Source organism: Diprion similis, chromosome 1 (genome assembly GCF_021155765.1).
Source record: "Diprion similis isolate iyDipSimi1 chromosome 1, iyDipSimi1.1, whole genome shotgun sequence".
NCBI classification, from domain to species: domain Eukaryota; kingdom Metazoa; phylum Arthropoda; class Insecta; order Hymenoptera; family Diprionidae; genus Diprion; species Diprion similis.
In genome coordinates, this window is record NC_060105.1 from 1,877,600 (window position 1) to 1,901,835 (window position 24,236).

At 35.2% G+C, this 24,236-nt stretch overlaps 5 protein-coding genes across 5 annotated transcripts; 2 read left to right on the forward strand and 3 right to left on the reverse strand.

Annotated features, from left to right (window-relative positions):
* Positions 1-5,850: 5,850 nt before the first annotated feature.
* Positions 5,851-11,609, reverse strand: LOC124409953 (putative defense protein 3). Its single transcript, XM_046887944.1, has 4 exons — positions 11,510-11,609; positions 7,685-7,934; positions 6,914-7,121; positions 5,851-6,000 (listed from the first exon to the last, which is right to left on the reverse strand). Exons 2-4 carry the CDS (start codon positions 7,911-7,913, stop codon positions 5,919-5,921), a joined length of 519 nt encoding a protein of 172 aa, XP_046743900.1. The 5' UTR covers positions 7,914-7,934; positions 11,510-11,609; the 3' UTR covers positions 5,851-5,918.
* Positions 11,610-12,285: 676 nt separating this feature from the next.
* On the reverse strand, positions 12,286-14,951 carry LOC124409938 (palmitoyltransferase ZDHHC6). Its single transcript, XM_046887919.1, has 7 exons — positions 14,748-14,951; positions 14,368-14,549; positions 14,170-14,254; positions 13,804-14,078; positions 13,512-13,724; positions 13,241-13,428; positions 12,286-13,125 (listed from the first exon to the last, which is right to left on the reverse strand). The coding sequence occupies exons 1-7, from the start codon at positions 14,800-14,802 to the stop codon at positions 12,984-12,986; spliced, it is 1,140 nt and encodes a 379-aa protein (XP_046743875.1). The 5' UTR covers positions 14,803-14,951; the 3' UTR covers positions 12,286-12,983.
* Positions 14,208-23,880, forward strand: LOC124409958 (protein MIX23). Its single transcript, XM_046887958.1, has 3 exons — positions 14,208-14,213; positions 22,880-22,928; positions 23,332-23,880. The coding sequence occupies exons 2-3, from the start codon at positions 22,887-22,889 to the stop codon at positions 23,716-23,718; spliced, it is 429 nt and encodes a 142-aa protein (XP_046743914.1). The 5' UTR covers positions 14,208-14,213; positions 22,880-22,886; the 3' UTR covers positions 23,719-23,880.
* LOC124409931 lies at positions 15,059-16,985 on the forward strand. Its single transcript, XM_046887905.1, has 3 exons — positions 15,059-15,195; positions 15,484-16,374; positions 16,459-16,985. The coding sequence occupies exons 1-3, from the start codon at positions 15,178-15,180 to the stop codon at positions 16,750-16,752; spliced, it is 1,203 nt and encodes a 400-aa protein (XP_046743861.1). The 5' UTR covers positions 15,059-15,177; the 3' UTR covers positions 16,753-16,985.
* LOC124409922 (importin subunit alpha-6) lies at positions 17,873-22,592 on the reverse strand. The gene is made up of 4 exons (XM_046887893.1): positions 22,258-22,592; positions 20,420-21,514; positions 20,012-20,315; positions 17,873-19,922 (listed from the first exon to the last, which is right to left on the reverse strand). Exons 2-4 carry the CDS (start codon positions 21,512-21,514, stop codon positions 19,726-19,728), a joined length of 1,596 nt encoding a protein of 531 aa, XP_046743849.1. The 5' UTR covers positions 22,258-22,592; the 3' UTR covers positions 17,873-19,725.
* Positions 23,881-24,236: the final 356 nt, after the last annotated feature.

Here is a 24,236-nt window from a genome sequence, read left to right on the forward strand (position 1 = left end):
TTTTTCTTCTCTCTCTCTCTCTTATCACATTCACCGCCGGACGAATTTCACAGCGAGCTTTCGGTCGGGCGGTAGGCGTTGACGTTGACGTTAACGTTAACGTTAACGTTCATGGAGCTTTGTTACAGGTCAGCACGTATCGTCATGTATTGGTTGCGAGCTTGCAACTCCGATTCTATCCAACGCCACGCGAAGCTCAAACTGTCTTGACCCGAACCGACGCCGACGTCGACAACGACGACGACGACGACGGCGACGACGTCGCGACGATCATCGCGCAGACGCGTCACATTCGTCTACTACAGTGTAGTGGCTTTATACAGCGCCGTTAAAAAATTGTCGAAATCTCCTCGACGTTCGAAATCCGATTCGTTGCTGATTTTTTTTTTTTTTTTTCTCTTCTTATTTTTCGGAAAAACCTTTTCGTTTTACAAAAAAATTCATCGACATTCAATGCGTGTATACGGATATTGTTAAGTTTAACATTTTATGCGTGTACGGAGTTTCGGTTTTTTTTTTTTTTTTTTTTTTGTCTCTCTCTTCAAATCTTTAAATTAAAAAATTTCGTCTTACGTATCACCTGCCATGTATATATATATATATATATATATATATATAGATGAAAATTGAATGTTTTTGAAATGTCTACAAGAATATTGAGCAAAGATTCGTAGTAATACGATCAGTCCATCGTTTTCTCTCAAGAAAGTAGAAAAAAATTTATTCTCTCGATAAAAACTTTTCATTAAATTCAATTATAACAATTTGCCGAATGTTATTACTCTTTTATTACTCTAATACCATTTTTTTCCATTTATTATTATTGTGTGAATCCGACTGTATCAGGTAGCGACGAGCGAGCTCGTTCCGTAGTTTCTCGACCCTAAGCCATGGCGAATAAAGCTCAGGCACCATGCATGCATGTACCTCATTTTCCTATACAACTTACCTCTGACTCACGGCGTTTTACGTTTAGCAGGAAACAAACTCGTCGGCGTAAATAGTGTAGGTATCCCTGGCATGTATACATATATACATATATACATATACGTATAAACGACGTCTTTATGCCGTGCAATCGACGTAGGACAACTTTGGAATTGCGTGTCTTTCTCTCTATTATTATTATCATTATCATTATTATAACCCCGCGTGTTAACAATATTATATATAGAGATATATAAAGTCTACCTGCGCAGTTTACGGTTCTGCCTGTATAATTTTTATAACTTGATATTAATCGAAAATTTGTTTATTATTATCATTATTGTTGTAGTTTGCTTCTGCTAATATAGAAATTTGTATTAAATAAGAATGATAAATAAACAAATAAACAGAAGTCGATGTGTGACGGCAAAAATGTGATGCGGTGGATTTAAAATAAGGAATGAAAAAAAAATAAAAAAAACGTAACAGGTCAACTAAATTCTGCACAGCTTTTATATGATGCATGGGAATTTCCTCAGCATGCATTATACATGTATTCGTTATATTGTGTATATATGTATGTGTATGTGTGTAATTCGCTATCGAACGTCGACTGGTCGTCTAGACGAGGACCAGTTTCGGTATTCAGAGCAAATAACGTCAATCCGTGTTCCCTCTAGTCTTACAATTAGCACAAACGAGGTTGATTCGTCGCCTTCGTTTGCATTGTTTCTTATGTAAATTGTAAACATTTGAACACCTATACAGTTAAAATCACCGTCTATCCACCTGTTTGCGAGATATTTGTAGGTCTTGTGTACATTAGGGTGTCCTTTACTCAGGGTGTTGACGAACTTTTGTTGCCCTATCCTCCCAAAATCAACTTCAAATATTTGTAAAATAATTATCTAATTTTTTCAAATTTTTTATGGTTAAAGTTTCTTTTCTTTTCTTTTTGGTATATATTTTATTGTAAGTGTAATAATGTTTAAAAAAAATTTTTAACCGTGAGGATTTAGTCGGCGTTAGTGCTACTGTCTGCGAAAAAATTCACATAATTATAACACGCAATCTCGACGAATTGCACACCCTCGTGATCTGTTTTTTTTTTTTTTTGCATTTAGAGGAAGTGCAATTCGTCTAGATTTGATGGTATCGTGATGTAAATTTTTTTTACAGATAGTAGCATTAATGCCTACTAAAACCTCGTGGTTAGAAATTTTTTTTTATTATTATTACTCTTGCAACAAAATATAAGAAACTTCGATCACAAAGTTGGATTATTCCAGAGTTGGGGTAGAAGTTTTAATAAAAAATTAAGCAATTGTTTTCGAATTATTTGAATTTGATTTCGGGGGTGGGGCGGCAAAAATTCGTCTACATAATACACGTTTGTTTTTATACATACTCATGTTATTTATTCATTGTGTTATAGGTATAATTATAATAACTCCTCAATTATGATGAAAAAGAAAAATCTTAGTCTGTCCAATTATTCCATCATTTTATTCAAACCTATACGACGATATAAATATGTATAAAATTTATACTATCATCGATTTTTACAAAACGGAATGAAATCAGCAAAAGTCTTTTAATTGAATCGATCTAACGATTTATGCAACATGATCGAGATAACCAGTTTATATTGAGATGTAACATCGTATTATGTGTAAGGCATATATACCTAATAGCATCTGTCTAGATAATTAATTGATTCGCTCATCGTCACGCAGCTTTCGAACAATCGTCGAGTTCAACTCGTTCATTTTTTTATAGCTAAGAAATTGTCACGAGACTAGGTCTGTACAACGTTTTGACTCGTATTTCGCTGCATGGATTAAGTAGGCTAATTTGCGAGCTTGACTCACGCCAATAAAGTTGGCACCTTTCTGCAATTACAATTCTGCGCGAAACATGCAAATTTTTGTTTATTTATTTATCTATTTATTTATTTATTTATTTATTTATCCACTTTTGCTTTCACCGTTAAGATTAAATTTCACAACGCGTTATTGTAAAAATGAAATAAAATTTTCAATTACTGTTTCTGTCTTCGTGGTTTTTTTTTTTTTTTTTTATGTATTTTTTCTTTGAACAATTTTGGGCCTAGTTTGATATTTTATATATATACTCGTCGAGTTTATTTTTATTACGTCTTACGCGTAAAGTCTCTGAGACATTGGAGCTTCTTTTATGGGATTAACGCGAATAATTCTGTGGTAACAAACGTCGTTTATGGCCTTTACTCTACGGGGGCCCGTATTAAGGATTTACGAGATGTACAGTCCGGTGAAAAAATTGTCGAAACTAAAACGTGATTGTAAGTATTATATACATACCTATAGATATGTTTCAAATTTTTTTTCCAACCGACAAGGTAAAAAATAAAATCTGACAGCGATTTTCGAAAAATTCTTTTAACGAATCAAATGAGGGTTTATATTCATGTATTTTTTTACACTTTCTTGAGAACAAGGATATATATATGTATATGTATATATATTAGGGTGGCGCAAAAAAACCGACAATTTTTTTTTTTTTTTGAGTCTCGTGTGACAAGATGTTAGTTTTTGATGTTGTGAGAGCCCACTCCAAAGGATAGATCGAGAAAAAAATTTTAAGAGGTCGCTCCAAATTTTTGAAAATGTTAAAAATCGTGAAAAAATTAAATTAAAAAAATTATATTTTCAGTATTTTGTTTGATTTTTAATTCATGTCGTGGTGTATTGTTATCGATTCTTTCTTACTTGATTAAAGAAAAAAAAATTATGAAATATTAATATGAATATTAAAAGGTTGCTCGAAAAGATCTAAAGAAATGCACCAAAAAATTGAAAAAAAATTATGAGCAACCTTTCAAAATTCAAATTTTGAACTGAAACTTTCGGAAACTTATTTTTTTTTTCGTCTATAAAATTATACCGTAACGAGAATTTTTTTTTTTTTTAAATCGTTTTTTGTCGATTTCTGACGTTTTAAAAAATGTGGAGCGACCTCTTGAAATTTTTTTTCTGAACTGTCCTTTGGAGTGGGCTCTTAAAAGATGAAAAACTAACATTTTGTCACACGAGACTCAAAAAAAAAATAGTTGTTTTTTTTTTGTGCCACCCTAATATATATATTATTCAAAGTTCGAATTTTTAATGTATAAAAAAATTTTGCTTCACAGAAGCTGTTTTTCTTTATTTTTTCTTTTCTTTTTTCTTCTTCTTCTTCTAACTATATTTAAAACTTGATTATCATCTTCGGTAGTTATGAGGTCGTTTTGATACCGTATCTTAGGTCACGTCCTTGACCTGAGTGTACCTACCCGCTACCTCCCGTACAAAATTAAGCAAGATACGCGGGGTTGGTTAACTGGCGCAATTCGCGGGGGGGAAAAAAAAATAAAATAAATCCGAAAAGAAATAAACTCGCGAAAATTCTCCAGCACACACGCAAGACATCGATTTGCCTACGTTTTTTGTCCCCCCAAACGTGCAGCCGCGGTTACGAAGTCACCTTTTTTTTTTAAGCACAGTCGAAAACCCCTTGCTGAGATGTTGTTGTTTTTGTTTTTCTGTTTTTTTTTTCTATCTTGCCAAATGATAATTAATATTACCACGGTAGAATAAAAGTCCTAACTTCCGAAATATTTTGTTCGCTTGAAATTTTTTTTTTTTATTCTCTTTCTCTCTTTATCGTTTCCTTCTTCCTCGTATCGAATTTCGCGAATATTCATTAGTCATCACGGTTACGTGTACCATAGATTGAACCTTTTAAGCTCGGCAAACCGGTCATCGTTTGTTCTGCAAAATATAATATAGGTATATATATATGTATACATATAGATTCGTTCGCTCCAATTTTTTTCCCACTCTAGCCTCTTCTCATATGTCAAGGAAGAGAAATCCATTAACGGTGTTACGTTGCTGTAAATGTACATATTTATATAACATATGTATGTACATACAACTAATTGTGGCAATTCGATATTTATTATTTATCATACGGTTGTTATATATTTTTAATCCGAATCTGAAATTTTTTTTTTTTTCTCGTCCTATCCTTAAGTATTCTCCGTATGTAATATCTGGTCCGTCGTGAGGTACACCATAATACACCTTAATTGTAAGAGGTGTACGAATATCCATCATATATTATAGTTATAGGCATCTACGAGACGTGAGGAGAAATATTAATCCATTCGAAAGATTAGAATTCGTGTCGAGAGTATAAATAAACCGGGGAAAGTATTCCGACCAACGTTTTTCACACTGCTGTGAAAAAGAAGAAAAAATGAATAAATAATTCATATTCTGTATTATGGAAATGATCGGTTGGTGGATTTTTTTTTCTTTTTTTTTTTTCTTCTTTCACACTTATTTTTATTTATTAATAATCACAATCGCGTTAACATTTATGTCTATGTGTTTTTTTTTTTTTTCTCAATCTACGTCTATTAAGGTATAAAAAAATGAAAAAAAAACTCATCCAAGTTTAAAAATATATATTACAACAATTGTCAGCGTAAATTCAAACGTATCGAAGCGTTTATACAATTTTTAAACACCATGTGTGCCAATATATATATATATATATATATATATATATATATATATATATTCATTTATTACGTATGAGTTGAAAAATTAAAGGAGTTTCGTGAAAGTTTGTCAATATTTACAGTACGTTGACTATAGATGTAAGTGCAGTATTTTTTTTTTTTTTTTTTTGTTATCAATTTGCCTCACACTCATTATTTGCTTAATTTTCATACATAAATAATTCTAATTCAAAAGAATTAAATTCGAGCTTCGCTCTTTTGAGAATAACGCGATACCTCGATTTCGGCCAACTTATGGTATTTTAGCGATACACGATCGCCTATCGACTCCTGAGACACTGGCAATTAATATTCGAAAGAATATTTGAAAAGACAAAGATAAAAAAAAAAAAAAAAAAAAAAAAAAAACGTTCTCGAGTTTCGGAGATCGGTAGTATTTCTTCTACTTTCCGAAACGAGCCGGGGGATTTTCCGGCAGCCTCCAGTCGGACCAGAAAGTTCCATAATCCTTAAGCACGGTGCCCCTGGAATGAAATGAAGAAATTCCTATAACATGTCCGTCAGAAGCTGCGCACGTGCTTGGAATTGCAAAACCGCGGAATCGACCTGACGAAATACGTGGAAGATCGCGATCCAATAAATAACTTCCCGTAACGATCAATTTGTCTAATGGATCCCAAAAAAAAAAAAACAAAAAAAAAAAAAACAGTAATTCGCCAAATATATCGCGTCACGTGTTCACTTCAAGAAATATTAAATTTCATCTGCGAAAAAATTAATCGCATCAATTCTTCGTCCAGCGCTGTCGATGAGTTGTAAAAAGTGAAAAGCTTGAGGGTTGAGATTAAGATGGGAGAGAAAAAAAAAAATTCAGACTCACTGCGTTCGCGAGACGGTTCAACGTTCGCGAAAGTTTTTTTTTTTTCTTACTGATTTTCATTTTTCTTTTTTTCTTTCTCTCCTCCGCCACTTTTTCGAAGACCGTTACTCAGCTGTGCGAAAGTTGTTGCTGATTTTTTCACTTTTCACTACTCATTTCTATTATTCACACATCAAGTCCGATCATCGATTATACGACTTTTGCTCGATTCTTATTTAGCGTGTAATTCAACACTGGAAATCTGAAATCTAACATTCCCCGTCATTATAATATACGATTCTAAACCCTTTTCACATGAAATTTACAAAAAAACACGCGTGAAGGAAAATTCTTATCCCAAGTTTTCCGGTTCCAACAAAAATTTGTGCCAAGAAAACAAAAAACCTTTAAAAAAAAAAAAACCAAGAAGACCGAACGATAAATTAAATTATCCCTGAATGATTGTGTTTTTTTTTTTTTTTCCTTTCTTCTTTTTCCTTTTTCTTTTGTTGTTGATGCTGTTGTTATTGTCATTATCGTTGTAGGCTTACCTGGGTGAAATTGTTAGGTTTACTCACGTAAAGTACACCCGACCTCGAGCGTTGTGGGGCGCGTTCCATATCAGGGTCGCCTGCTGTTTGTCACGAGGATCGGCGTGGGTCACTGCACTGCACTCGGCGTGAGTGTTTGTGTTTGGAGTCTGGGCCCAGGACCCGATCCAATTATCGGTGTGAGCGTCTCTCGCCTGGATAAAGAATCCTTTGAAAGTTGCTCCCTCGATGCTCACTGTGTCGTTAATAACGTTTCGTTTCAATAAAACGAAAGCATTCGCCAATAATTATTATCACAGTTATTGTGATAAACGTGTGTTAAATATGTAGAGAAAGATACGTCGTGCAGAGTTATTTGTCTTAAATCGATCATTTTTTCCCTATTAATCGAGTAAAATCGATTATTGTTTTTTTTTTTTTTTTTTTTTTTTTTTTTTTCAACTCGATCGATCGATTGACTCGATTATTTTTCCTTACAGTCGGTTTTTCGTATCGGTTGATATTTGTATGCGAAATTTGTCATGCCTTGATGACAAAAAATGTGGGGTAAATTTTTTATTAAAATTTGACATATTGTACGAATATCTCTGATTGTAAATCACTAAAGAATTCCATCGCAAATATTTAAGGTTCTTAATTTTTCTTTTACAATGCGATGAAGTTTTATTAAACATTTTCGAAAATAATTTTATAGCCTAACTATTAGACTTTTCCGGTCTGACCGTCTTTCCAGCGACCGAGTACATCTGACAATGAGTATAAAATTGAAAAACGAGCTCGAAAATTCATTCGATTTACCAGTTATCTGCGAACCAGGTCCGTATTCGGCAGAGGACGCCGTTATCGTGTATGGATTCGTCTCTCGGGGCTGCGGCCTGGCTTGACCATGATAGGGTTGATTAGGGCGAGGTTTCACGCAGGCGTCGACGGGGGCTCCGTCGGGAAAACCAAAGACGAGGTTCACGCCAACGAGGAGTGAGAACAGGATCGTCGGAGTTGCGATCCGATCGATATTCGTCCAGGCCATTTTTTGATCCACGTAAACTATCTGCGGATGGTAATTTTATTCGACGATGGAGTTCGTTGTCGTTGTAGTAATTGTTGTAGTAGTTTAAAATTATGGTTTTAATTTTTTTTTACGATTTTCTCCATATATGTATATCAAGGTGGCGCAAAAAAACCGATTTTTTTTTTTTTTTTTTTGAGTCTCGTGTGACAAAATGTTAGTTTTTCAGGTTTTAAGAGCCCACTCCAAAGGACAGTTCAAAAAAAAATTTTTTAAGAGAACGCTCCAAATTTTTAAAAATGTCAAAAATCGTCAAAAAATTTAATTAAAAAAAGCATGTTTTCAGTATTTTGTTTGATTTTCAATTCACGTCGCGGTGTATTGTTATCGATACTTTCTTACTAAATTGAAGAAAAAAAATTGATGAAATTTTAATATGAATATTAAAAGGTCGCTCGAAAAGATCTAAGGAAATGCACAAAAAAATTATGAGCGACCTTTCAAAATTCAAATTTTGAACTGAAACTTTCGGAAACCTATTTTTTTTTTTTTTTTTTTTTTGTCTATAAAATTTTACCGTAACGAGAAAAAAAAAATCGATTTTTGACGATTTCTAACGTTTTAAAAAATGTGGAGCAACCTCTTGAAAAAAATTTTTTTCGAACTGTCCCTTGTCCGCTATTCGTTTTATATTTCATTATTATTCTCTCACGGTCGCGAGAGAAACAAGATTTTTTTTAAGAGAAGCGAAGAAAAAAAAGAAAAAAATACAACCAAAACGAACGAATTTCTGAAACATGTATTAAAAACGTATATCAAAATCTCATCGGAAAGTGTTTCTTTACTAAAGTTAAAGCTTTTTCAGTCAATATTTATATTCTGAAGTTATCGGGTTGATATCGGACGATGTTAACACCCTTATCCTGCAGGCTGCAGCTTATTGTTAGGATTGGATAACGAGCAAGGAATTCACCTGTTGCCTTCTGTGTCCGAGTAGGTACTTTTACTATAGATTCTAATACCTATAGCTGGGCTAATATTCTCGCGAATAATTTATCACCGGTGCAGGTTTATCGTGAGAACAGCGTCTTGCGTGTAATATGGTTAAGCGATTTGGACAGAAAGACTTTGGAGGAAAAAAAAAAAGTGATTCGAATTTTTCTACAGTTATATATAATATAATAAACCGTTTGAAACATTGTAACGAAGAGATTTTTGGAAATTTTTTATAAGGGGATATTCTGGCCTAGAGGTCTAAATTTTAGGCATTTTTCTAAGTGGGATGAAACAAAAAAAAAAAAAAAAAAAAGGAAATAAAAAAACATTTTTGTCATCCATCTTTTTACAACACCTTTATTGATGTTTCATGAAATTCATCAAAAACTGCAGAAAATAAGGTGCGTCCCGGTCGACATGTTTTTGACTTTTGTAATCTTCCGAAACAGAAAATCCAAAGAAATTCTTTATGAGTAAAGACGTCTCAATAATTCGGAGCACGAAAGGATGAAAAAAAAAAAAATTTCACGAAATGCCGATGATTTGAAAAAAAAATATTTTCTTGTGCCCTGTTTTTTTTTTTTTTTTTTTTTTTTTTTTTTTATCTTTTCGGACTTTTTTAAAAATAATAACAAATTTTTTTTTTTCTCTTCTAATCCGTGCTTTCAACTATAGAGGGATATACAAAGAACATTTCCACCAAATTTCAAGTAAATCGATCCATCGGAACTTGAGATATCGTGTCAACCGTATCGAAAAATGTAGTTTCGAGAAAAGTGCGTTCAAAGATTCGTTCCGGCCGGATCGGTTTAGTTGGCGCGTTACAAAAATAACTGTACCTCCGAAAATAATTTAAATTTCCAAAAATCCTCTTATAGGCTTATACTTTGAAAATATGGTGAGAAAAAAAAACGATTTTTTCAAATTCCCAGACCAGAATATCCCCTCAAATGGAGATCATATTGATATAATAATTTTTGAAAATACAATGAATTCTTCTTTCGACAGTGTGCTAGATTGAATCTTATACAAAAAGGGTGACAAACAGATATATTAATTACCGTCGCTCCTGCAGACGCGATCCGGACCGGATAATTAATTCGTAACGCGGATTAGACGGTGAAAGTGTTTTTATATCGAGTATTATTTTCTCCCGAGTTGCAAAGGAGATTGTTGGCGATGTGCTAACATTGCCTACGGCTAACCCGGTCAGCCACCCAGCCCTCTTGGAATACCTTTTGCGGTTTTCCCTGCTGCACTCGGCGATTAACAAGGATAGCGTATCGGTCCAATCGTTCCGAAATTAATTCCAACTCTGAATCGTGTCTCGTCGCACTTTTTTCTGTTTCTTATTTTTATCTATTTTTTTATTTTTTATCCGGAAGGATAGATGAATCAATTAATTAACTGAACATAATGTTTTAGTATATAGATACGGAGTTGATTGTGAATCAGTCAATTAATCAAGTAAGTAAATAAGTAATTAGTTAATTAATTAACACAACTATTATCTTTTTGAAGAAAAAGGAAAAAAAAAAAAAAACAAACAGTTGTAAGAACGCGACGGGACGAGATTCAATTACGATTAATTAAATGTTAATTCATCGAGTGGAGAGTCGATATATAATGGAAGAAAAAAATTTCATACAAAAAAGGAGAGAAATTGTTATTGAAAATAAAAATTTGGATATATTTTTTAGATTGAATTTGCAGTGTTTCATCATCCGATATGAAACGATTATTACCTACACGAACTGCGTTCATGCTCTCTACGTGCACTTTAATCTGGGGCTTATAATTGGAGAGAGAACGGGATGGACGTCCATGTACAGTATATAAGCCGGAGATTTTCAAAGAGAATGCTCTCGGGCATTACAACGCCGCTTTTACAAATCTCGTAATACAGAGTACAATTATATTCTCACGTGGAAGTAAAAGAGATTCTCCCGATTCTCGGTGTAGTGTCTACCAGTTGTTGTTGGGTCTTGAGTAATAAATAATTGCAGTTCGTTTATAATGTCTTGACGTGGAAGAAAAAGTAAATAAGAAAACGAGGATCGAAATTTTATTCTCATACTTTCCGGAGAAGAATAATTTTATGTGGAATTTAATTATAGTTTAAATATCGAAGGTAAAAGATGTTTGATGTATATAATAAAAATTGTTATTTTTAAACAATTTAAAACGAAATTTCACGTAATGCAATGTCAATCAAACGAGTAGGTATAATCGTTTCAAAATTCGTTCACTTATACGTTATTTATTTGTAAAGATAAAAAATGAAAATATCTCGAAGATTGAAATTTTATTCCCACACTTTGCGGAGAAGAAAAATTTTTTGTATGGAATTTAATTATAGTTTAATATCAAAGATAAAGGATACTTGAAATATAATAAAAATTATTATTTTTAAAGAATTCAGTGAAATCATTTCAAAATTAGTTTTTTTTATTTGCAAAGAAAAAGAATAAAAGAAAACTGAAAACATGTTTAAAATCAAACTGACTATACTTCTGATTTTATATCTTTTGCATCAAGTCGTAAGAAGAATTTTCGACGTTTTTCTTCTTCTTATCTCTGTTAAAATAAAATAAAGAAACGAAAATGTATAATCGACTTACAATTTACGGTATAAAACAAACGTCCTGACGAACGAACAGCTCGAAAGTAACTGAAAGTAAATTTATTTATCCAGGTTTTATTTCTCACGCCTTCTCCTCCTCTGAAGTTTAATACTTCAGCAGGTATGTAACGTGCGAAATACACTCACTTATAAAATGAATGAAATACACGTACGTGAATATAGGTATTATAGAGTCAAAGGTTTGCTGCCATACAACCCCCACCATTGACATGAATCGAGAGGAGCTTGGGTGGGCAAAACTTGGACGAACCACTCGCAATTCACTTTAGCTAATTGTTACTTTCACTCACTCGGTTAATCTCCCAGCCCTTACCTTATGCTTGACGTAACGACGTATTGCAGTATGTAACGTGTGCACGGAGTACATTCCTTTCCTTATTCTCAACGCTGCTCCAAATTCCGGACTGTTGGCTGCGCTTTATACTTCTTACCGACAAGACGCAAATAAGGAATAGGCTCTGATTTTTTGAAATTTATTTCTTTTTATTTACTTCTTTTCTTCGTTTCATTGAATTTCAATCGATCTTTGGAATAATAAGAGAACTTTGATTTTTTTTCATACATATATGCACAATCGGTAATATTATTCATACATTTTTTTTTTCTTTTTTTTTTGTTTTTTCACAAATTTACCGTATATCGTACAATTTATTCGGCTGATATTCTCTGTAATCATTGAATGTTAGATGTTGAACATCATACAGTTTTGAAAAATGAAATATAAATAATTTACTTAACGATGGAACGTTTTTGTCGTATTGTATAATAGATATGCGCGTGTACGAATTGTACGGTTTAGATATTGTTGTAGAAGTAGAATAGATATTAAAAATACTATACACGTTGTAATATATCCCGAGTTAATCAGGACTGTAGAAATAAAATGACGTTAATAACAACATGATATGTACGCACACGTTGTACATAACAAGGTAAACAATACTCTTTGTAAAATTATAACAATGTATATAAATTTAATTTAAACTATACATAATTATGTATCAAGTATCTTCGGACTGATTTACGATGCAAATATTCATCCTGATAAAAATTATCCCCTCAATATTGGAGGATTAATTGTGCATATACACTTGACTATACCGATAAGAGATAGATCCGACAAAGTAAATCGTACGTAAAAATTCTCTTGTACATACGTATACAGGTATTAATGCATACGCTTAAAATTTAACTAACTAGCTTGATTTTGTCGCTTCGGCGAGTAAAAAATTTGAGTAAAAAAAGGTAATAGGCATACATATAACGTACAGTGGACAAATGGAAAATATGTTCGGAACACACACATAGATACACACAATTATATACGCCTTGGCTGATTGTAAGTCATGTCAGACTGCATAGTATTAACGCACATTCGGTACAATGTCACGTTTTTTTTTATCCTCTTTGTCTGTTTTCCTACTAAGGTAGTACTAGGCCGTTATTTTATCCTAATCGCGCTTATACGACTGTACATATTGACTTCCTACTATTTCAACGCCGCACGCTCTTGGAAACCAGCCACGAACGCGGTTCGGTTTTTTGTCGGCACCTCCTACGTCGTTGTTTTCTTTTTCCCCGAAGAGCCAGTACCTGTCGCAGAAATCATACTATTCAGCTTTACCTCGGTTATTTAAATATTTATGAAGCTATTGTATCGACGACAGGAATTCAATTATTTATTTCTTCAAATTAGTTTTGTACAAACCTTCGCCATCTCGTCACTATGACAGTGTCATTTACACTGAGCTTGATACGTGTTTCGTCTGTACAAGGCGGATGACACAAAACTGCACATCCGTAGGTGATCGGCACCCAGGAACCGGATGCCGATGAGATTATTCTGTACCTTAGAGCTCGTTTACGTTTCTCCTGCTTTTGCGCGAGCTGTTCACGCTGTAAAATTATTCGATACTTTGATTTCTCTCCCGTTGATTTTCTTTGTTTGGGAAAAAATAGGGAGAAATCTTTTATCTTACCGTCAAAGTGTACTGATCGCATCCATCGACGACTGGCCAAGTAATGCCGTCACCTTTTGGAATGCAATTCCATGTAAGTACGTCTTTCGTGTCTTTGAACCAGCCCCTGGAGTAAGGGTGTATAAATTTTTCATTTGTTCCGTATCTGCGGTATTCTGCTTTTTCATTTATCCAGTCTTCTATGCCGGTGCGATTTCTGAGTATTGCTTTCAGCTGAGCAATATAAAAAATTTTTACGATCGATTTGCGTTGATCGGTCCGTGCCAAGGTTTTAAACAAATGTGAAAATTACCTGGAAATAAAGTAACATTCCAACGGCGAGAACGACTCCAATGGACAAACCGCTAGTGAAGACCGCTAGAATCAATATGATTACAGAAGGGGGTGGAAACAGGTGAATTTTAAGGGCCAAAACGCTCATGAGCCAAGAAACGAGCGTAAACGTCGCCATGCAGCATCCGCCAACTGCGCTCGCTAAGAATGCTGTAAAATGGCCGTGGTTGTAGTGTCCCACACAGTTGTTTATCCACGGACAATGATGGTCCATCTTCATGACGCAACGATTACCTGTCCGTATATGAATAACAATCTTTGAAAGGCAAAATTTTGACGATGCAAAAGCTTTTCGTATATTTACTGGCAATATCAGGTTCCTTACATTTTCTACAATGATGCGATCTCGGCGCTTTGTAACCAAGACACGTCGTGCAGAACTGCAAGTATTGAGTGTCGGATATCTGCTCCTACAAAGTAGAAAAAAGAGGATTGCATGAGTATCGTCACAATTCTAAACAAGAACAGATATCAGAGTAAAGTTCAAGAACTCATACGGTATCAAAAATTTGCAACAAATTACCGGCGTCCATTTCAACGGCAGGTATCCTGGTCCCTCGTAGATCGAACTTATGAAATGATAAAGCGTAGAGCCGCTGAGACTAAAAAAACAGAGGAAATAAACGGCGCCAGAAATGCTCTCTTCGGGGGGCCACCATTGTCTACTACAATGTATCGTCATCAGCGTGATAATTTTTATGATACCTGTAAAAATCAATCACGCTAAAGAAACCAGGCCTGATCAGTTGTCGGAATTCACAGAAGCCAGAGCCTGTAAGATCGGACTATAATTTTTCAGCCTAAAAAATGTTTGTCCGAATATATTGTTTTATAACTTGATTGTTTATTATCAGGGAGGGGGGGGGGGGGGGGGGGGTAATATTAATTGAAAAGTGAGATTACCAAGGGCTGTCAAGGGTCCCCAGTGACAAATCCTCTTGAAAGGGCCAATGCACATTTTTTTTCATAACACACGACGATCGGCGAGTGGATTTTCGTCGACGGGCTGCTTTGTTTGACAACAATATAACCTATAAAATTCGTCGGGTCAGCGACTCATCGACCGAAACAAACGCCGGCTGCTTGCAGAATCGAGTCATGACAGAACAGCAGAAGTCACCTGTTTCGTAGTCAGTTGAGTCAATTCAATTCACTCATCACGCGTATCCACAGGACTTTACTGTGACGTCACAGCTGAGGTTGGCATCATTGCACAATATTTATTGCATACAAAACTGTGAATACCCGCTTCGGTCGGCGTCGATTTGCCGAATTGCGGGCGTGTTGCTGTTGCATCGAGTGAAATCGAGTCGTAGGTCAGCCTGACAACGGAATGAACGATCGTCACACCGTATGTAGATATGATTTTATTTAGAAATTTGGACGACGAAACTTTATTTGAATACGTTGTGTTTTGCGCAATGACAATGACAAACATCCGCACTTATGTTGTGTGAAATTTGTCCGTTATTGTTTTTTTTTTTTTTTAACTTTCTCCCAAATCTGACAGAAAAAATGTGATTATTTAATATCATTCAACGAGCAATTAATGAATGAATTTTTTTGGTCAAAGCAAAAAAATGATCTTTTTAGAGACGTTGAGAAGGGCTATTATTGATTAATAATTTTTACATTTCAGCTACAAAATGACGTAGGAAAACCATCTGGGCCAAAGAAGCGTCGTTCTCTATTTGAATTGAGAAGAGATCGTTTTGACGATCAGACTGATACGATGAGTAAGAAAGAATCATTAAAAAATGGTTCAAATTGTGGTCCGGTTAAGGTAGGCCTCAAAACACAGAGAAAAAGCACTTCTTCAAGTTCTCCGAGTTCTCAGAGTTCCCGGAGCAATCATAGTTCTCCTGTAGGAGATGAAGGAGTTGAATTTCTTCGACACAGAGGAGGATCTCTGTCTCCTAATCTTTACCCAGATCTTGACGAATTCAAGGAAGTCAACGATAAGCTTGATATATACAGATCGACTTCCAACGCCAATCGGTCTAGAGATACTTCAAGCTCCAGTATCGGTTCTAAGCCGTCGAATGATCGTTTTTCTCCAAAATTTACCCCCGAATCAAAAAAATATCCGAAACGGAATGAAGACAAACAATCGAATACGTTCATGCGTGCCTTTCTAGTTGTTTTTTTTTTGTTAGCGATAGTTGGGTATTCTTATCTTCCGCATTCGCAAAATAGCAACGCTAAGGTCGACTCTGATGTATTCGACGATGTGAATTCAAAGATAAATGACATAGTAAAACTTTTTCCATCACAAGACGAAGGTATTTGGTCATATTTCACGGCTGGCATAGCAGAAGTAAAAAATAAAATGCACAGACCTGCGATATTTTTACTATTGGCAAGTAACGATGATACTACAGCCATTTGCTTAGCTAAAAAGGTGGCCGAAGTAACTCGATCTACTCTTGGAGGTACCGGCAACGCAATACTAGGTCCGGGTCAGCTGGAAAATGATATTGACAAAGTATTCAAATTGATAAAAGAGCAAGTCACGAGAACCAAAACTGTGGTACTTAATTACTTTAACACTCTTGTCGATGGCATTACGGTTTCAAGCGAACCAGTAATAATATGCTCTAATCTTTTATTGCAGATTCTTTTGGACTTGCTGAACCTTCAACCACAGGCTATTAGGGCATTGCACGATATATGCGATCCGGACAATCCACTGGTCGAGGAGGCTGTATATCTGATTATTATGAAATCAGAGTTATACAAAGAATCTGAAAAATTGGTTGCTTTTGCCGAGCAGCAACTTAACAATAGTTTTTTAAGTGTTATAAGTCAGGATATATTGCGTCCATTAATTACCAGGATCACTGCAGGCGCGGTACTACCTGTTAGGGCAGAAAAGAATTTACCGTGTTCAAAATACGATATGTCATAGCTTGACGGTGCTCACCGATATTTGTACATATTTAACAATGTGATGCTTAACATGTGATTCTTCCGTGATCATTATTTATAGTCTTTGTTGATAATATTCAACCATAAAATCTTATACGTATTGTCGCTTTTATCAAATTTTTTTTTAAATCATCCCAAGTGCCGAGAATTAGTTCTACACATTAAATTTGTAATTATTTCAAGTATTAATACCATAATATAAGTAATTGGAGAATAGGATTAATATGAATGTGAAATAAAAAGATAATTTGATATACATTCTTACTTCGTTGTTTATTGAAGCAGTAAAACTTGGATTTTTTGAAAAAAAAAAGACAACTATAGTGAATTTACTCACCATATTTTTACGCTGATAATTAGTATCTCAAAGCATAAATTTGAAGAGGTTTTCCCTCTAAACTGAAGCGATTGTAGATAGTTTATTATTTCAACTTTATTTTATTTATGCCAAATGATCATATACAGAAAACACAATGTTTCATGTCAATGAATCTCTCATTAGTAATATAACGAGAAAAAACCTAGCTCTGTTCTGTATTTGCTTTTGATTAACATTTCCTGAGGTTTTTCGCCGTCTGTTCTATTGGCATTAACTATTTCAAAATCGATTTGTTTTCATAAATAATATGTATTACAGAATGAAGAACACAATCCCATTTTTTTTTATTTCGCAGTAACGTTTCACTAGCTTCAACTGGTATATATAAAGTAGAGTTAAAAATTAGATCAAAATAACGTTCCATGTGTATGATATTGAGTCATTGTGTTGGCATTGTGGCGTAGCAGTCAGCAGTCCTTGTACTGTTATACATAACGTCACGAATCACATAGATTTGCTCCCATTGCCAATTTCTAATCAACTTTCACCCAGAATTGCCCCAATCCAAAGATTAAATAAAAATAAATATCCATATTTCACTCGGAACGATAATCTGGGTAAATTCATTCACTTAAAGATATGTTGATTTCAACTCTGATATTTTTTTCTACAATAATTGAGAATAATTATTCCCAAATATTTATGCATAACAAAATTTTTTTGAACTTTGACACATGCAGTCTCGATTTTTTTTATGTATAATTCCAGAGGAAATTAACTTCATATAAAAACGAATCGTGCACAAAAAACTATTTTTACATTATCAAAAATTGGCAAGGGGTACTCAAGAGCCGTTATGCAATGTTGAAAAGTCTTTCATCTGAAGCATAACTAGAGCCCTAGAGTAATTTGACAAAAGTTTAATTGTCGTAATGATCGAAGTCGGTAACTAAAAGTAGAGTAGTATATATAGTTTGTATAATATAGTATGGTATCGTCGAACCTAAATAATAAATACATTTTATACAGTCACAGACCATTTATACAGAATGTCCGAAATTTAAACTGCTGTACAAATTGCTTCCGAAATAACAAGTGATCTCAGATTTCAAAGATACTTATCTTTTATACGAAATTTTATTCCATTTGATAGAAATTTTTCTTTACACTTGCTACGTATAACAAACACCGATCTAACTATATGTATGGCTCTGTCCACCTAATTTCTTTTTCGTTTAAACCACATGCAGCATTGTTTTCTCTCTCTCTCTCTTTTTTTCAATTTATTCGTTGATTTATTTTTGTATTAGCTGTAAGAGAGGTGATCTTATTATTTATTTATTTATTTTTTTTTTCATATTACGTTATTGTTTTAGCAAGCATAGAAAAGTTTTGAGGATTTATCTATTAGTACGATGCATAATATATATTTTTTTTCTTTTAATTAAAACTAAGGAAGGTTGGTAAAAAGTCATATTGCACAAAAAGAATTATAGGAGACTTTTCAAACATATTGCATACATAACGATAAACGATCTCTAATTCGAATATTCAATGTGAGAAATTAATGTCAACAAAGTATGTAGGTCCGAAATTCTGGGTAAATTTAATAACATTCTAATATAATACTCGGGAATTTTTTTTATCGACTTTCAATTGAATAGCCTTTTTGGTATTATCATTCATAATGTGAATCCACAGTTAAAACTGATCGACGTTTTTTCGTAAATGAGAAAGGTTTACCTAAGAAAGAAACCAGATTGGATTAAGTATACACAAGAGGAAAATTTCCCTGAATATTTTTTTTTTTTTTTTCTTAGTTCTCTTAGATTTTTTCGTTCTTTACATCATTTTAAGGGCAATCTGTATATAACGGCCTTATAATTACAAGATACGTATTTACAGTAAAAAACTTTAATTGGTCATGATCCTATCTAGTGTAATAAAGAGTTGAGTACCGCGTTGCGTAAGGTTGTCTGTATCGGCTACGTTGTCGCGTACTTCAGTCGTTTTTAGTATCTTGCCGTTTGCAAGTTTCAGTAATTATCAGTCAGTCGAACGTCGAGCGTCGAGCGGGGCCCATTTCTGCCTCCAGTGTTTTTATCAATGATCATTTTAGTAGTTACTTTATAATACTACTTAACATTTAGATGTTTATTTTAATTTTTTTTTTTTTTTTCTTTTCATTCTGATTAACTAAACGTGTACCGTATATTGGCTACTAATATACGAACAGAGTACGAGCTTACAATATACCTATAATGCAAAAGAAATTAGTCGATTTGAATACTTGAACTTTAGAAATTGATGAAAGCCTCAATTATCAAAATACGTACGTGTACACGTGCATACACATATACTCGTACAATTGTGAATTATACAATAACAGCATATATATTTTGCTCTAAAATTCTGGAAATCAAATTAAATCTGCCAGTACGTATGCGCTAACCTTTTCTTGTACGAGTCAAGTGGAGAAACACTTGCTACGATGAGTTATTTTAATTTTTTTTTTTTTTTAATGTCACCAACAACGAATGGTCGCTTATATACAAGCGAAAAATAAATTGTAAAAATAAAACAAGAATTGGCTTCAGTGTCAAGTTGAATAAATTGCAGCGCTGACTTGGAAAATTAGAATTGGAAACCTTGAAGAGGTAGTTGAGAAGAATCCGGTGCTGCAAACTGAAACTGTTGACCCTGGGCATCGACCTGAGGAGCAATCCTGACATCATCTTCCTCTGAGCCAAAGTAACGTTCTATTATATCGAAAGCTTTCTGATATATATCCATATTTTGATGGGACTGCAGGAATTCTATTTTGTCCAAACCTGAAATCAACGCGACGTTCGTTTGTTAATGAAGATGTGAGAAGAGCCAGCAATCAATGTAGTTTGGCTTTTATTCTCCGTCGTCTTACCGTAGCATTCTTCGATCAGAACGGCATACGGATTTACTCCATTGTGTGTACTAGCATCTTGTTCGCCCAATCTAAGAATATTTTCCAAGCCGTTCAGCGCCACCTGTACAATCTTAGCATCCATAACTGTTAAAAGGTCGCACAGCGGAGAGATGCAGCCTTGTGTAGCCAAGTATCGAATTTGTTCCGCCGTGCCGCCGCTCGTTGCATTGGTGATTGCCCAAGCAGCTTCTTTACGTGTTTTAAACTCTGCTTTGCCCAATATATCGATGAGAACTGGGAATATATTGGCTTCGATTACAGCCTGCAATAAAAAATAAATCACACCAATGAATTTCCAGATTTCAAAAGTGGGAGTCATTTGAGTGCTATAGTAAAAAAAAAATAAAAAAAAAAAAAACCACTAACCTGAATCTGTTCACGATTACCGGCAGTGATATTTGAAATTGTCCAGCAAGCTTCTTTACGCACAGTTTCGCGTGGAGAGCTCAAGAGATGCAGAAGACAGGGTAGCGCGGAACAGTTCAGGACTACCTGTGTTTGCACATCGTCACCCGTCACAATATTGCCAACAGCTCGCAGCGCAGCACTAACAACGTTGTTTTGTTCGTGCATAAGAAGCTCGACTAGACGCCTGCAAACACCGGCGTCGATAACAGCCTGAATTTTGTCATTAGGCCCGTCGCTGAGATAGGAAAGAGCCCAGCAAGCGTCAGCTAGCACATCACGATCTGTTTGCAAAAGAAGACGCGCGAGTACGGGGAGACAAGGAGCAACCTTTGCGAAGGCTGGAGCTGGGTTTTTGCCTCTACATAAATTTGACAACGCCCAAACGGCGTTGCGGGTCATGGACAGACGCGATGCTTTTGAAAGAAGCTGGAGAAGTGGCACAAGAATGCCGCTAGCAAGCACGTGGTCCCGACACTCAGGACTATCGCCAGCAATATTGCCTAAGGCCCAAACGGCTTGCTCCTGCACATCCTCGTATTCCGAACCCAGAAGCTTTATAAACGTAGGCACAGCTCCTGTTTCTATGACCATTCGAGTCTGTTGGGAAGTACCGCTAGCTATGTTCGTTAACGCCCACGCAGCCTCGAACTGTAGCGTCGCGTTTGTGTCGTTTTGGAGGAATTCGACAAATCTTGGAACAATTCCTGTCTGTATAACTTCATCTATAGGTGGATTTGGTTCCCTCGACAGCAATTTTCTGAACTTTTGCGTCGCTGTTAGCTGTTCCTTAGGGTCCGTGCTGTACAACGCTTGTATCATTTCTGTAGTTATAACTGGTGGTTGAGGTATAGGAGCTGGCACGGCATACTCGTCCGTTGCGGGAGCCGTGTCCTCGTCTGTAACAACACTGGGGACATTTCTTCGTTTCGATAGTTGCTGCTCACGCTTTTGTTTGCGAAGCTGCACTCCTTCCTCTTCTCTTCGCCGGCGCAACTCGGTGGCGTCAAGCCCGGCATTTTTGTATCGGTACTTGTGCGTTTGACCGGTTGACATCTGCAAATTAAGGTTAAAAGATAAGTAACAAACTGATGAAAAGAATCGCAGGTGATTCGTATTTATTAGAATTCATCGATAGTCATTGATAGACGATATAATTGAGATTTCCATCGATTACGATGAAATATTCCGCAAACCTTTCGACAATCTTTTCCTTCTAATTATGCTTCCAACAGGATCTGAATATTGGTTCAGTTTGACCTTTGGATTACAGGATTCATGAAGGTGCGGTCTTTGAGATTGAAGAATTCCTACAAATAGCTTTTGTGGTATGATCGGAGCTAAATATACACGTTTATATTGGCACAATTGACGTTACGTGAAAAAGAGGAAAAAAAACATGTCTTGCACAGTCATAGTTATACAGTACAGACTCGATTACAATTTATAGTACAATTTTAATGCTATATAAAGAATTTTTTGTCAAATGGGGGGTATAAATGAAGTGGGTAGCGCGATGTGAATAAGTGACGTGAAAAAGCATCGTGCCTCGAAATCGTGGGTATTTTACTCGTGGCGAACGTCACATTTTCAATCGGGGTATTACTCATGCCAACGATATTCTCGGGTTATTTGTGGAATTGTGATGGACATTTTAGCAAGGCTAATAAGACCAGCGATAGTTGACGTTTAATTCTCGAATTTTCTCGACGCTTTACTTTATCTGCAACAGTATTCCCGCAATGGTCGTTCCCCGGGGGTCTTGTCGTATACGAAAATGCAAAAATTGTGATACTTACGGTGGTTAGTTGGCTCGGTTATATCGCTATCCGTGAAATATCATAAGAATAATTCGTCACTACCGCACTTTTGGCTGCTGCGCGAGGCGGACGAAAAGCCTTGGCGTGATGTGCAAGATATGCCGCAAGGTATCACGGGTTTGATTTCTGATAGGCCGATTCAAATCACCATTTCACTTCACTTCTCTTCTGCCTGCTGCCTGTCTTCTTTCGCACACTTATGCCTATTTATACAATACATAGGTATACATAGGTCGCAAGCACGGCCGTGACTGAGGAAAGACGTTCCTCCAATCAGGGCTCGCATCGCTCAGGATCCAACGGAAACGACCAATCAGAACACGCCAAAAATACTTTTCGAAGCTGCTGAAGTCAGTCACAAAACACCGCGACTGTTTTATATTATACGAAAAATAGCGAGAACGAGTATTGTACATATTAACTGTTTTCCTGTCTAATTGTCGGGGAATTTTCTATCACCGATTCATGCCGAAATTCCTGCTTGCTAGGATTGATAGATAAAATTTGTCAAAATTATGATACGAACGTTCGATATATCGAAGACTGCGAGTTTGCCGTTCGACCCGTTCGCATTCGATCCGGTCTTCGTTTCTCGTCTAAGCGTGATAATGGCTGGGAACATAGACTGTGGCGATTTTTTAGAATTCCAGGTATTTGTAAATAAATCTTTTACCTATACGCAAACTATTCGTTGATTGATTGCACAGCAAGTGCCCTTTGATCGTTAGAATATTTTTCTTATCTTTTTAGTCACGATCGGCATCGATTCATTCCTACCGGTAAATCTCTAACCCTGTTAAAGGTTGTCTTGTGTTGTAACAAAAAAAAAAAAAAAAAAACGTTGTTAAACAAGTATTTTCGGTTGTTGAAACTATACTCCGACAATTATCGAAGTATCAGTATTTTGCAACATAAACTCGATCATAAAGACAGTTGAAGAAAAATATAGAAACCCGAGTGAATGCGACTTAGTTTTTTATTTTACGTATTTTCAATTGTTTTAAGACTTCGTTGTTTGCATATTTCGAATACGATTGTATTGATTACTTTCAGGATAACTTGAAGAAAATGAGACTTTTAGATGACAAAATAATTTACACATTGAACACCACGATACCCACCGATTCGTTCAAAGGTCAGGTGAATGCGACGGCAACGTGCAAGGATCTGTTTCAACAAATTCAAACAGGTCACGCGCAGAGAGAAACTGCAATTCAGACGTGCATAAATGCTGCTAAAGAACGTGTCAAAAGTCTAAAGGAACAGAGGGATTCTGGAAAAAACGAACCTGAGCTGTTAAAATCTCTAAGAAAGGAACAAAACAAGTTACGTTTACTCCAGACCGAGCTGAATGTAGAGGACGTTGTTAGACAACAAACTACACGGGTTTATAGTGAACGATGCCGTTCGTTTTATAAACCACCTAGTAGAGCATGGTAAAAAAAATTTTATCTGGACATTATTTTTACGATAAGTAGTTGTTTTATACAATGTCGTTACAATGTCAGTCATGTGTATAAACTAGAAAATTTCTCTGACCTCCGGTGTTTTAACAGAGGTCGTACAATCAATGTCGATTTGACTAAAACTACACTACTGTCAGATTACAAGTGTTATTTGATTTGAATGTAATCATTTTCTTTTATTTTACACCCTTCATAAACTTACCTGAGGCTTGTACATGAATATCACACCTTCGATGAAAGTGCTGACTGTGTAAATAAATAACTGTAATAAAACTTATGTCCTGTAACCTATAAAATGCTATATTTACAAAAGAAGAAGATTTGCGATTCACTAAAAGCAACATGATTGGATAATCAAGAATTAGCAGCTGAAACGAGCATTCTATTTACGTTATTGTTTATTCTAATTCAAAATGTAGATTTTCTGTACAAGCATATTATAAAGGTAGAATTCTTTTAACAATGATCACGGATCAACAAACTTATTTAACA

Coding starts and splice junctions, on each gene's coding strand:
- LOC124409953 (XM_046887944.1), bottom strand. CDS start 7,913: ATGGCCTGGACGAATATCGATCGGATCGCAACTCCGACGATCCTGTTC. Junction 7,122..7,684: donor ACCTGGTTCGCAGATAACTG/GTAAATCGAATG, acceptor TTAACGACACAG/TGAGCATCGAGGGAGCAACT. Junction 6,001..6,913: donor CGAGGTCGGGTGTACTTTAC/GTGAGTAAACCT, acceptor ATTTCATTCCAG/GGGCACCGTGCTTAAGGATT.
- LOC124409938 (XM_046887919.1), bottom strand. CDS start 14,802: ATGTGCATTGGCCCTTTCAAGAGGATTTGTCACTGGGGACCCTTGACA. Junction 14,079..14,169: donor ATCGCATCATTGTAGAAAAT/GTAAGGAACCTG, acceptor ATATACGGACAG/GTAATCGTTGCGTCATGAAG. Junction 13,429..13,511: donor GCGATCAGTACACTTTGACG/GTAAGATAAAAG, acceptor ATAATTTTACAG/CGTGAACAGCTCGCGCAAAA.
- LOC124409931 (XM_046887905.1), top strand. Junction 16,375..16,458: donor TCACGAGAACCAAAACTGTG/GTACTTAATTAC, acceptor CTTTTATTGCAG/ATTCTTTTGGACTTGCTGAA.
- LOC124409922 (XM_046887893.1), bottom strand. CDS start 21,514: ATGTCAACCGGTCAAACGCACAAGTACCGATACAAAAATGCCGGGCTT. Junction 20,316..20,419: donor GTAATCGTGAACAGATTCAG/GTTAGTGGTTTT, acceptor TTTTTATTGCAG/GCTGTAATCGAAGCCAATAT. Junction 19,923..20,011: donor TCTGATCGAAGAATGCTACG/GTAAGACGACGG, acceptor CGTTGATTTCAG/GTTTGGACAAAATAGAATTC.
- LOC124409958 (XM_046887958.1), top strand. CDS start 22,887: ATGGCTGGGAACATAGACTGTGGCGATTTTTTAGAATTCCAG. Junction 22,929..23,331: donor GCGATTTTTTAGAATTCCAG/GTATTTGTAAAT, acceptor GATTACTTTCAG/GATAACTTGAAGAAAATGAG.